This window comes from Trachemys scripta, chromosome 9 (genome assembly GCF_013100865.1).
Source record: "Trachemys scripta elegans isolate TJP31775 chromosome 9, CAS_Tse_1.0, whole genome shotgun sequence".
NCBI classification, from domain to species: Eukaryota; Metazoa; Chordata; order Testudines; family Emydidae; genus Trachemys; species Trachemys scripta.
The window spans coordinates 89,445,962-89,458,670 of record NC_048306.1 but is presented as its reverse complement, the minus strand read 5'-3'; the positions used below and the strand labels follow the sequence as shown (position 1 = coordinate 89,458,670).

The following is a 12,709-nucleotide window of genomic DNA, read 5'->3' as shown; positions in this document are numbered from 1 at the left end:
GAACAATTAGTATCTTTCTCTATTACTCAGGTGTCACTCATATAGTCTGAAGTATCTTTAAAGAATATATATAATTTCCCTGCATAACCATAATCATTTTAATCAAATTTAACAGTAACCAATTCATCAGCAGGAATCTTTTTGTGAGAGAAAATGTCACACATGTATCATGTTGTCAGTTATGACCATTCTTGTCTAACAAATGGGCTACTCTTGTCTTTTAGAACCACAAGGGCTGGAAGGGACCTCGAGAGGTCATCAAGTCAAGCCCTTTGCAAAGATGGAGGACCAAGTAAACCTAGACCTTCCCTGACAGGTGTCTGTCTACCCTATTCTTAAAAACTGCCAATAGGCTGGTGTTAGACTTGCTGTGGCTTAGGGCCAAAGCCCAAGCCCGAGGACTTCAGCCATTGGTGGCATGGGCTCAGGGTTACAGGCCCCCTGCCTAGGGTGACCAGATGTCCCGATTTTATAGGGACAGTCCCAATTTTTGGGTCTTTTTCTTATATAGACTCCTATTACCCCCCACCCCGTCCCGATTTTTCACACTTGCTGTCTGCTCACCCTACCCCCGCCTAGGGCTGAAACCCTTGGGCTATGGCTTTGGCCCCCCTAACTGGGGTGGTAGGGCTTGAGCTTTGGCTCTGGCCCCCCTGCCCATGGCAGTTTCAGGCTTCAGTCCCCGCTCCTGGGCTCATGTAGTCATTTTTGTTGTCAGAAAGGGGTAGTGGTGCAATGAAGTTTGAGAACCTTATTACCCTTTAGGTGCTTACAAACTGATTATTTAATATTTTGTTCCAGTATTTAAGATATCAAAGTTAAAGCTGACTGGTCTACAATTCCCCAGGTACTCTTTGTTTCCCTTTTTAAAGGCAGGTACTATATTTGTGCCATTATATTCACCTGTCCTCCATGATCTTTTGAAGATAATTGCTAATGGTTCCGAGATTGCTTCAGCTAGTTCCTGAAGTGCCCTAGAATGAATTTGAAACTCTGCCGACTTGAATACACCTAACTTATCTAAATATTCTTTAACCCGTTCTTTCCTTATTTCAGCTTGTGTTCCTTCCCCCTTTTTGTTAATATTAATTGTGTTGAATTGTAACCATTAACCTTTTTTAAGATCAGCCCTTCTAAACCTTTGCTATCAAAATCCCCATTACTCTATGGTTACATCTGCAGGGTCAGATGTTCTGTCTACTTAGGTAGATCTCTCTTCGACTTCAGTGTGCATTTGGCCTGCTTAAGAGCTGCTACAGTGGGTCCTAATTTAGAAAGTTAATTTGCAAATTTCATACTAAAATAATTCTCATGAAAATAAAACATTACCTTAGCATGGTCTATGCTTTTTTCTAAGATCACACATATAAACAACAACTAAAGCACACACACACAGCTGTTAATTTTTTCCATGAGAAAATAGAGCAACTGCTATATCTAACTCCTTGGCCAAATTCAGTGACACCAGTGGAAATCTGGAGCTTCAAAATATGCCCAATGTTTCTACCTTTGAAGTACCATCCATTAATCATCCGCCTTTGTTATTTCAACATTTCCATTTGTATACTGTATCACTTATACCGTTACAAAATATTCTAGTAAAATTGATAAAAACAGATTAATAAAACTGTGGTACTTCATTACTATGGCAATGAATTAGCTAGGGTTCATATGTATTATTGCGCTCTACTGATTGGAATCAGAACTGTTACGTGTTACAGTGCAAAGAATCCAGACAGGAAATTTGTGATAGCACAGGTCATGAAGGAGTCTTTCTACCAAAAATCTGTGCAGAGGCATAGTCTTTGAACAGATGGCTTTGAGTCTCCACGACAACTCTCACCAAACACCTTGCTTTGTCCAGAGTTGGGCAAGCAAACCCCACCTTCTCCAACAGAAGAGTAAAGATCTGCAGATTTGGGCTTTGCAGTGTCTTAAGTGGGAGTAACATGGGCAAAGGACCAACAGAAATGTGTTTTCTCCCCTACATTTTGCTGTATCTGAATAATGTTGTTTACTATGCATGGGATAAATAGAAAACTTCATTCTGTTTTTCTATTAGATGTTTTGTTCAGCTGGTGTACTGAAGGAAGAGATGCATTTGTTAGCCTTTAAAAGCCCTTAAAAACAAATCCTGCTCCAGGGACATCTTTTATCTAGTGAAGCGCTCCTATAGTTGCTAAAGCGAGCCTCATTTTGTGGTCTGTCAATGATATTATGTGTCTCGCCTGTAAACCAATGTTTGGCAATCTGTATCTTGCTCCAAGCAATTTGTTTTAGTGGTGCTTATAACTGTTTTATTGGACAACCTCATCAAAGTAATTGATGGGTATTTAATTCTCGTTTGCTTACCAGATGTTTCCTCCTCCTTCCCCCGCCCCCGCTCCCCCAGTAAATGGCACAATGTTTCCCTGGGTGGAGGGCATGAGTGTTTTGGGGAATTTTCACTAATGCTACTAATTTTTTTGTGTGTGTGTGTGTTTTTTTTTTTTAAATTTAACCAAAAGACAAACTGGCCTCCCTCCAGTCATTTATACCTGATTCTCTCCATTATTAGATTTGTATGGATTGAGATAATGATGTGTGTTTGTTAGAAGAAAGAGTAACATGGGTTAGACAAAATTCTTTATATATTAGAGTGAAAAATTAAGTTTTCCTGTTAATGTCTCTAATAGTCACACAGGAAAGAATGGTTTGTATTTTTGCCCTTTATACTTTTATTTATTATTTTACAACACATATCCAAAGCAAATCTCCATTAATTATTTAACACTTCTCGTTTGCCCGTATCTCATAATTCTACTCTCAATCCTGTTACTGTTTAATGCTCTAACGCATTTTGAAATACACTTTGTAAGACAGATACTACACTCTACAGTACAGTACTACAGTAAGGGCCAGCTTGGCAGGCTGAGGCCCTCTAGAATTCTATTGCATGGATTCCTGGTAGGCTTTAATAATAAAATGTATCTGTGTTATTATATATTTTTCTTATCTTCTGACTATGGATTAAACTGTGCTTGAGGTGTTAAAATCTGTGTTAGACATTAATGTGGTGGAACATCTGGTGGATAATTTAAAATAAATGTACACTTCCCATCCAAAAATACCATGCAGTTGGCGGTTTCCATTTTTTAACACTAAAAAAATGTTAGAGTTCCCCATTCACCATGAAACTGGTATCACAGTGTCCTCCAAGCTCAATGAAGTCTAAATGCCAATTTAGAAGACAGAAAACAAAAAGCTTTCCTTCTCGGGCATATGGGATGTGCTTTCTGGCTTCCAGTTCCACTCCTCTCACATAGGTTCTTTCAAATAGTTTCCCAAACTAATGACCATACAAGGTGTAGGTCCTGTGACAATGAAGTCAGAAGAATACAACAGACCATGAGTGAGGATGGGCTGTGGGGCTCTATTTGAGGCTCTTTGGCTTTGAATCAGCTGCTGAAGAATTAGAGAGAATCTTACGGGACACTTGACTTGAAAGAGTTCAAAAAGAAAAGAAAAGGAATGCTTGACTGAGGGCTTGTGGCCTTCGATCAAAGAGATGAACCCTGGGTGGTCCAAGCTAAAAGATTTTCCAGGGAAACAGTTTTCCACCCTTTGCCAGCTGGGTTGGTATCTGAATTCTTGGTTGGATTTACTGCCGGTGTTCTGCCTTTGCACATAAATAAACCTTGTGGAGGAGTCTCCAGAGCTGTGCAGGCTTGTGTACAGAATTTTGCCTCACTCTTTTTTGCTAAATCTCTTCTATTTTTTTTTTCAGGGGACTTGAGAGGAGAAGAATCCAGTTTCATCATAGGATTTATATTTTAATTTGGTTGCTTTTTATTGAAAATAATGGGAGAAGCGTAAATATCAAAGAGAAGAAGATCAATACAGAACAAGGTTCAGTGATATAAATTCAAGAGATGAGGTGGTGAAGATGGCGAGTATATTATATTGCCAGCTGCAACCTCCCATGTGCATAGGAATCTTATCAGCTACTCAGATGGTTTGCTTAACTTAATAAATGAAACAGATGTTGGAGATTACTATATAAGATATGGGAATCTTTAACATCCATTTGGGAGGTAATGTCGTTTACATACCATTTGCAAGCTTGAGCCAACTCAAAATTTGGGATTATTATTTTTTTTTTTTTAAGTTTAAAACATGATGATATTTCTATTTTAGTGCAAGAGCATCACTACCTGAGCCTGCTGTTTGTCAACAGTATTATTCATTGAAATTAAAGCATGTGATGAACAGGAGCAATTTTCCAAGTCTAAAAGTTCTATTAACTCCCTCTGTTCATCAATTTGAGTTGTTTAGAATCTAAATTGTTTGATTATGCAGCTACACAATTGAGGAGAAAGGTATATTTCTTCTGATTGATGAAGTACCTAATTTTAAAGCAGTTAATGATGACAATAAAAATCCAGTGGAAGTAAATTGTGCTAACATCTTAGATTATGATCTATACCAAATATAATAAGCTTCTGTACCTGTAATCTACAGCAATAATGTGCTGCTGCTGACAATTCACTAATTTCAAAACAGGTATCTGTGCCATTATACACGAGTTCCAGAGATTCCTCATCTTCACCCCACTCTAATCTGTATTCAGAGATGTCAGCACCAGAGCATTCAGGACTCTGCAAAACAAATCTTTGTATTTAGTAGTTCAGTTTAAAGCTGGAGGCCTATCGCATCACGTTTGACTGGTTAAGGAGAAGAATGCATAAAAATGAGTTCATAATGAGAAACCACGATCACTGCAAATGGACACATTCTGAATTAGTGCCCTAGAATAGGTTACCAAAATGCGGCCAGTTTAACAGAACTGTGCCAACTCTGTCTGCTTGAAAGAAACTAAGATCTGGTAGACACTGGGAACTTACATCAGCATAGCTATGTCTCTCAGGCTTGGTCCACACTGGGGCGGGGGATTGATCTAGGAAATGCAACTTCAGCTACGAGAATAGCATAGCTGAAGTCGACGTTTCCTAGATCGAACTAAGTTTACTTACTGCGGGTCCACGCGGCACAGGCAAGCTCCCCCGTCAACAGCGCTTCCTCCTCTCAGCGAGCAGGAGTTCCGCAGTCGACGGGGGAGCGCTTCTGGGATCGATTTATCGCGTCCAGATGAGACACGATAAATTGATCACAGAAGATCGATCTCTACCCGCTGAATCAGGCGGGTAATGTGGACCTAGTCTCAGGGGCGTGAGACGTAACTAAGCCTTTCTCACACCAGTGTAGACAGCGGTAAGTTGATGGAAGAATTTTTCCAAGAGCCTAGCTACTGCCTCTTGGGGAGATGGATTACCTACATGGACGGGAGAACATCTCCTGTCAGCGTTGGTAGTGTCTAGACTACACTGAAGTGCTATAGTGGTGCAGCTGCAGCTGTGCCCTTGTAGGGTTTTAAGTGTAGACAAGTCCTAATTCACAGAAGTGAGGACATTTACACAGCAGGCACTGTAGGATTTAATTTCCATCAGGACTTTCACAATAAAAACTTCTCCCCACTCGGCTGACTAGGTAGCAGCACAGTCTTGAACCATACAGAAAAGTTTGCTTCTAGACCGGGATTAGTGGTCTCAATAAACCTGGGGAAGAATCATGCCTAAATGATGTACTCAAGTCATTAAGAAATGAACAATTATATTTCCCAGAAAATCATACGAACCAGAAACTACTGTTTCCAGTATGGAAAGAGGCCTGCAGCACTAGGTGCCCAGTGAAAGCCAGCCATCAAGCTGATAGGCCAAGTACAGGACAGTAGAATCAGAGAAGCTAACACAGCTAAGGATGAAAGTGAAGTTTAAGCAGTGTGGCCCTTTATGTGACACACACTTCAGTATCACAATATTATAAAAGACGTTTTGCCTTTCATGAGTCCAAGTGAGCAGCAGGCTCTCTTCCTTGTGGACCCTCAGGACAACCTGATTACACACTAGAAGCTATATATGTCCGAAAGAGTCCCCAGTTACTGGAGGGGGGCGGGGAAGAGGGGGAAAAATACGAAAAAAACCCACGTAACTCACAGAGGAAGTTGATAGCAGAGTTGGGAAATAAACTCACATCTCCTGAGTCCCAAACTAGTGCCTTATTCACAAGATCATCTTTCATCTCTTGTCCTAATGGTTTAATGTGGTTTTGATATGAAACCAGGTGACACCTGACTATTTTGGGAGAGTTGCTTTGACATAGCAAATCTCTCAGAGTTTGTTTGATATCAAGGGACTCTAGCCTCACATAAAATGTAGCTGAATAGTTGACTTCATGATTCCAGTTCAGAAGCCGTCATTGTATTGGATTCAACATCCTGGAGAGATCATTCTTTACCGACCTATGACCTATATTGAGATGAAGTGATAGGAGATTCCCCGTGTCTCCATTCTCAAGCCCCTAATAAACCTGGATGACTCAAGATCAGCTCTAAAAAAGAAAAGCAGGGAAGATTATTGTCTGTATGTACAAGAGTATTTTTGAGTGGGCTGAGATTGTGAACTGCTCTTGAATTAGCTTTCAAGTACTGATGATCACATTAGTTTAGACAAGCAAGATAGAAATCACACATACAAAGAGTGTTTGTCTTACCTCCCAGCTTACAAGTACACACGTGTCAGACACAAAGGAAAGGAAAGGTGCTTGGCACTGGCCGGGTGGTCCTGCTGCCGTGGTGACTTCTGTAGCTTCAGAATATGGCCCATACTAGGAAGGGGTGGAAAAAAATATTACACACATGCACGCGCAAAGGGGTTTCATAGGCTGTACATAGAAATATCCTTAATGTAACAAATTTTCTTGAAGACAGATTAGGCCTCTAATGTACCCCTTGCCAATGTACAGCTTATCTTGACATGCTTCACTTCACCTCACTGGTGTGTTTAGAAGTAGCCTTGCTTAATGAGAATATATGGTTTGCCTAAAACACCGTCAGTCCAAAGCTATTTCACGGGAAATGGCTCTCTCTTAGCTTTTAGGTCAGTTAGAACAGTTAGCAAATCAGACTTTGATATATACACACACAATTAATTAATACATAAGAAAGAAATTGATATCTTATCAATTTGCAGGTACTGTTTATTTTTCAAATGCCTAAACTAATTTTGGTAGTTCCCCCCCCCCCCCCCCCATGATCTGCATTATTTAAAAGCTTTACGTTATTAAGAGCTGAGTAACTGTCAGCAGGGACCCTGCTGTTGAAGCATACAAATCTTTAGAAGCCTAATAGATTTCTTGGGAGCAATCTGATAGCAGATTAAGCAATGCATTAGACTACTTGTTCCCACTGAGGATACATTTTCAAAATGCTGGGAACGATGCTCAGACAAAAGAAGACAGGGCCCAATCCAACATTGAAGTCAACTGGAATTCTTCTGTTGATTTCAGTGGACATAGGATCAGGCTTTTAATTCCTAATGGGATTAGGTAAATAGGTTTTATGAGGAATCTGAAAAAAAATATACGTACCCTATGTTAAATTAAAGCACATTAAAAACTATTAATGAACAAAACTACTTGTCCAAAGACCTACTTGAAATTACTCAATCATAGGGTTATCAGATAGCAACCGTGAAAAAATGGGACAAGGGGTGGGGGGGTAATAGGCGCCTATATAAGAAAAAGTCCCCAAAAATGGGACTGTCCCTTTAAAAACGGGACATCTGGTCACCCTACTCAAGTATTGTTTGCCTCTATAAAGATAAATATCTTTTCTGCTGTTGTTAAAGATGTGTGGGCCAATATATCTCTTCAGTACGGTTCTAACACACTTTAAACGGTAGACCAGTTTAGCTGAACCTATGTTTAAACAGAAATGCCATTCTCAACTTTGGTTTAAAGGGCCACTCTGGATGGGGCCCTCTGAGTCTCAATGCACTGCCTTCTCCCTGAGTTTCTCCAACTCTTTCATTTCATTCTCCACTTTTCTCCTTTCCCAGATACCTTCTTTTCTCTCAACTTTTTTCCTTTCCCACATTCCCCTTTCCCCTTCATCTTTCCGCTCACCAGCTATAGCTGAGCTAGTGTATGCACTGCCAGGATAACTGCTCTCCCATGTACATGTTAAGAAACGTTTTGAGAAACAAAAACAAAAACACCCTCTTCTGGCATCCTTCTTCGGACACTGCTGTTCATGCTGCACAGAACATTAAACCTTACCCCTCCGTCATTCAAAGCTCTCACTCTGAACCGATATGTTGTTCCAGGAAGAAGGTTGCTGACCGTGCACTCTAGATCAGGGCCATGATACACCTCAGAAATAACCTCTTCTGGTTCTGTCATTTCCACGCTGTACTCGGAGACTTGACAACCACTTTCTGATATAGGGACATCTAGAAAGAATCAGTATAATTTATTTATTGTTGATATAAAAAGTCACGGGTGTACATGATGATTATCATACATTGATTCACCTTGTACCACAAATACGTACCACCTCTAATGATTTTGCCTCTTTGATAAGTGTTCCACACCCAGACATATGTAAGTGGGATCACTCACGTGCATCAAACTATTCATGTCTTAAACTATTTATAGGATCAGACCCGCAGCTAGCAATAGCTAAGGGTCCCATGTTGTAAAGCTCTACTATTCTAATACTACAAGTAGGCCCATTTATGTCAATGGACTTTACTGGTAGCAAGCACAACCCCCATGGTATACTACTGCACATTGGGGGCTGATATCTGCTCTTCCTTTAATTGCAAAGCCATAAAACATAAAAACATAAGACTGGTCATACTGGGTCAGATCAAAGGTCCATCTAGCCCAGTATCCTGTCTTCTGACAGTGCCCAATGCCAGGTGCTTCAAAGGGAATGAACAGAACAGGCAATCATCGTGTAATCCAGCCCCTGTCGCCCATTCCCAGCTTCTGGAAAACAATGAAACAGTAACTGTACCCGCCTTCAATACAAGGTATAATTACACTAATATTGCTAAATGAAAACATAAGCGTATGGTGATTTTTTAAAGTAACCTTAAAATAAGGAAATATATCATAAAACGCTCAGTGGGACTAATTTTGCTGTCAATACACACAGTTTTGTGCAGACCAATAATGGAATGGACTCATTGGCTCTTAAATAATTATAATACATAGCTCTTACATAACGCTTTTTATCCATAGATCTCAAAGTGCTTTACTAAAGGTAAGTTAGTATCATTAGCCCCATTTTACAGATGGGGAAGAAGGCTCAGTTCTGCATTCTCTGAGCAATTCAAAAGCCTTGGCGGAATCAACGGGGATTTGGGGTGTATAAGGATCACTTGGACAGTCCATAAGCTTCATTATTTTAACAGCCCACTGATATCATGCGCTTTATTTTGGCTACTCATCTCCTTTGAATGGCTTTTCAGAAAATATACAATTATCTGCCACTCCAGCTACCCAGTGCTGAGCTCTGCAAAGTGGTGCTCAACCACAAAGTACTGTTTGCTCCAAACTAACGTGAGACCTGGAACGTGAGTGCAACTTAGACTTCATGCTGGACCTGAGATACATTTGTCAAATGGAAATGGTGTTGAGACAAACTGAGTGTAATAGTGTCTCAGGCCTGGTCTACACTGGGGGTGAGGAGGCGTGGGGGGTGTCGATTTAAGCTACGCAACTTCAGCTATGTGAATAACGTAGCTGAAGTCGACATACTTAGATCTACTTACCGTGGAGTTTTCTCGGCGGTAGGTCGACTGCTGATGCTCCCCCATCGACTCTGCCTACGCTTCTCGCTCCGGTGCAGTACCGGAGTCAACGGGAGAGTGCTCGGCGGTCGATTTTTCATGTCTTCACTAGACGTGATAAATCGACCCCCGCTGGATTGATTGCTCCAGAGGTAAGTGTACACATGCCCTTAGACACTTCTAACATATAATTTAACAGCGGGCTGTGACCTTCTAAAATGCCACAATTACTATTTCATTCTCACTGAACAGGCAAGGAGCTGCTTTTTATAGAACTATGCTGGTCACGTCAACTTAGTATATTCATTTTATTGCACCTTTGCCTTAATAAAAACTTTAAAATAAAAATGCACCTAATATTTTCAATGTGTTCTGGCTCCGTATAAATTATTGTGTGAAATTCTGAGTGAAACAGAACGTTGTGGCTAGGACCGCAGTGAAATAAAATGGATCTCAAGTGATGTGATATTTTTGTAATGAAAGGCCAATGGTCAGAAACTGTTACAGGCCCTGATCGTATAGTACTGACATAGGCATAACTCCCCATTGACTTCAGTGGGAGCAGACTGCAATATCAGACCCAAAGGAAAAAATAAAGACAACTAATTTCCAAGAGCCTGATACAAAGCACACTGAAGTCAATGAAAAGTCTCTCACTGACTTAACTGGACTTTGAATCATGACCTAAAACATATTGTTTCATCTACTGCAATTTGACACAAACCAAGTAATAAAAATCAGAATGCGAAATCTTAGATGTATTTTAATTTTATAGCAACTTAGTCTTTAGATCTTGAGAGTAAATTTATTCTTTAAATGGTGGCTGAAGTTTTGGTCCAGATAAATAGTTTCAAACCAGGTTTCTGCCTGAAAACTAGAATGGCTGCAAGTACTAATCACTTACCCCACTGTAGCTGAACTTCTTTGTGTTTTGGTTTTCCCAACATTCTTGGTGGCCGACAGTGACCCGGTGCAACACTAAGCGTACGGACGGGTAAACTTTCAGAACACTGGAAAAGAATATGACCTAAGATTAGTAATTCTGCTGAAAACACATCTACGAACTGGGAACAATGATGTGAGTCATGATCTTCACAACAAAGACATTTCTAAAAAAATACTATTTTGCCAGACAAAAAGGAAACAGAAAAAATGTAGGCTCAGAGACTATCAAGTGGTTAGTTAATATTTCACTAATATGAGCATTGATACATTTTTATTAGCATCATTCATATACTGTTTTCACTAGTATTCGTGAATATTTTAGTAAAGGATTTTTCACTTTTTTACTGTATTTCCCATGACTCAAGAATACTGTGTACAAATGAGCTCTCAAGAATACCAGGTACTAAAAGGCTCTTTAATAGAGCAGAGGAAGGCATAAGAAGAACCAATAATTGGAAGCTGAAGTTAGACAAATTCAAATGAGAAATCAGGCTTTTTTTTTTTTTTTAAATTGATGGTGATTAACTGTTGCAACAAACTACCAAGTGAAGAGGTGCATTTTCCCTCTCTTGATGTCTTCAAATCAAGACTGGATGTCTTTCTGAAAGATATACTTTAGCCTAATACAACTTATGCTTTAGTCAAGCATAAAAGAGAGTAATTGTGGAAACAATTAGTGGCCTGTGATATACAGAAGGACAGATTAGATGATCTAATAGACCCTTCTGGCCTTAAAATTAAAATATGATTTTTTCATGGTAGGACAATGTCAGTAAGAGCTGCGAGAACTTCTTTTTGATAACATTCAGTTCAAGAATGTTATTTTCCTTTTCGCCCTATACTTCCCATGGTTGATCCCTGAAAAAGCACTTCTTCTTAGGTATACTATGCACCCCGATGGTGTCCTCAAACCTAAGGGCAATACTTTTAAAAGTGCCTTGGGAGCCTAAGTTCCAGTGGGAGCCTATAGCATAACAGCTACTAAGGTTTGGATCCTTCATATGCATCCTTGAGGAGAGTCACTTGCATTCACTAGTTTGTGCAGCCCTCTACTGTAGTAACAATATTACCTCGAGCTTTCAAATACTTAACCAGATGCTTAACTTTATGCAAGTGAGTAAACCCATTGAAGTCAAAGGGAGTTTTCAGTAAGTAAAGTCTGCAGGATCAGGATCTTTGTTAGCGTTATGATGTAGAGAAAGGAACACAGTGCAATAGTACACTACATTCCAGAGCATCTGAGTCCATGTGGATCCAGTCAGTCACAAACACACATGCAAGATCCAAACAGCAGCCAGTCAAACTGAGAAATCCAGAATGCTTTTCATTTATACTTTTGCTAAATATATTTAATAAAACAATAAACTGAAATAGGGAGATGCCTGAACACAATGGCAAACTATAAACAACTACACAGAAAGCATAAAAATATAATAGCTGTACGTACAAATTACTGGGTGAAATTATATGGCCCGTGTTATGCAGGAGGCCAGAGTCGATTATCATAAAGGCCCTTTCTGGCCTTAATAATATATGAATATTTAGGATTTTTTCAATATGAAGTAGAACTAGGGTTACCATATGTCCGACTTTTGGGTCTTTAAATAGCCGTCCGGGGGGAATTTGTAAAAAGCTAAAAATGTCCGGGATTTCCCCCCGGACGGCTATTTAAAGACCCAAAAGCAGCTGACAGGGCAGCCACGCTGGGGGGAACCGTGGCAAGCCGGGGCCGCCACTCACTTTTCCTCCCTAGGCCCTGGGGCAGCACGCAGCTGAGAGCTCCTGGTGCTGCGATGTCAGCCCACGGGGCCCCCCGCTCGGCCGGCAGGAGCCTGCAGAGCACAGCCCTGCCCCTGCCCCGGCACACAGAGAGGCAGGGAGGAGGTCTCGCTCCCCTGCGTGCTGCAGCGGGGCAGGGCTTGTAGACTCCGTCAGAGAGACCCCCCGCCCCTGCCCCTCTCCCCTCGACCCGACCCTAGGAAGGAGCCAGAGGGACTGGGAGGGACCTGCCTGCTGGATGCTTCCTGGGAGCCACTCCAGGTAAGCACTGCTGGGCTCACCTGGCCCCCTGGCAGGTCCCTCTGGGGGGG

At 40.8% G+C, this 12,709-nt stretch overlaps 1 protein-coding gene across 2 annotated transcripts in view; it reads right to left on the bottom strand.

The window, feature by feature from the left end:
- FNDC3B (fibronectin type III domain containing 3B) overlaps positions 1-12,709 on the bottom strand; it is a 378,401-nt gene that overhangs the window by 60,994 nt on the left and 304,698 nt on the right. For both annotated transcript variants that reach the window (XM_034782468.1, XM_034782469.1), the window contains exons 18-21: positions 10,579-10,684; positions 8,155-8,327; positions 6,589-6,702; positions 4,488-4,637 (exon numbers count right to left, since the gene is read on the bottom strand). In XM_034782468.1, coding sequence (XP_034638359.1) covers positions 4,488-4,637; positions 6,589-6,702; positions 8,155-8,327; positions 10,579-10,684 — 543 coding nt within the window. The remainder of the gene's footprint in view (positions 1-4,487; positions 4,638-6,588; positions 6,703-8,154; positions 8,328-10,578; positions 10,685-12,709) is intronic.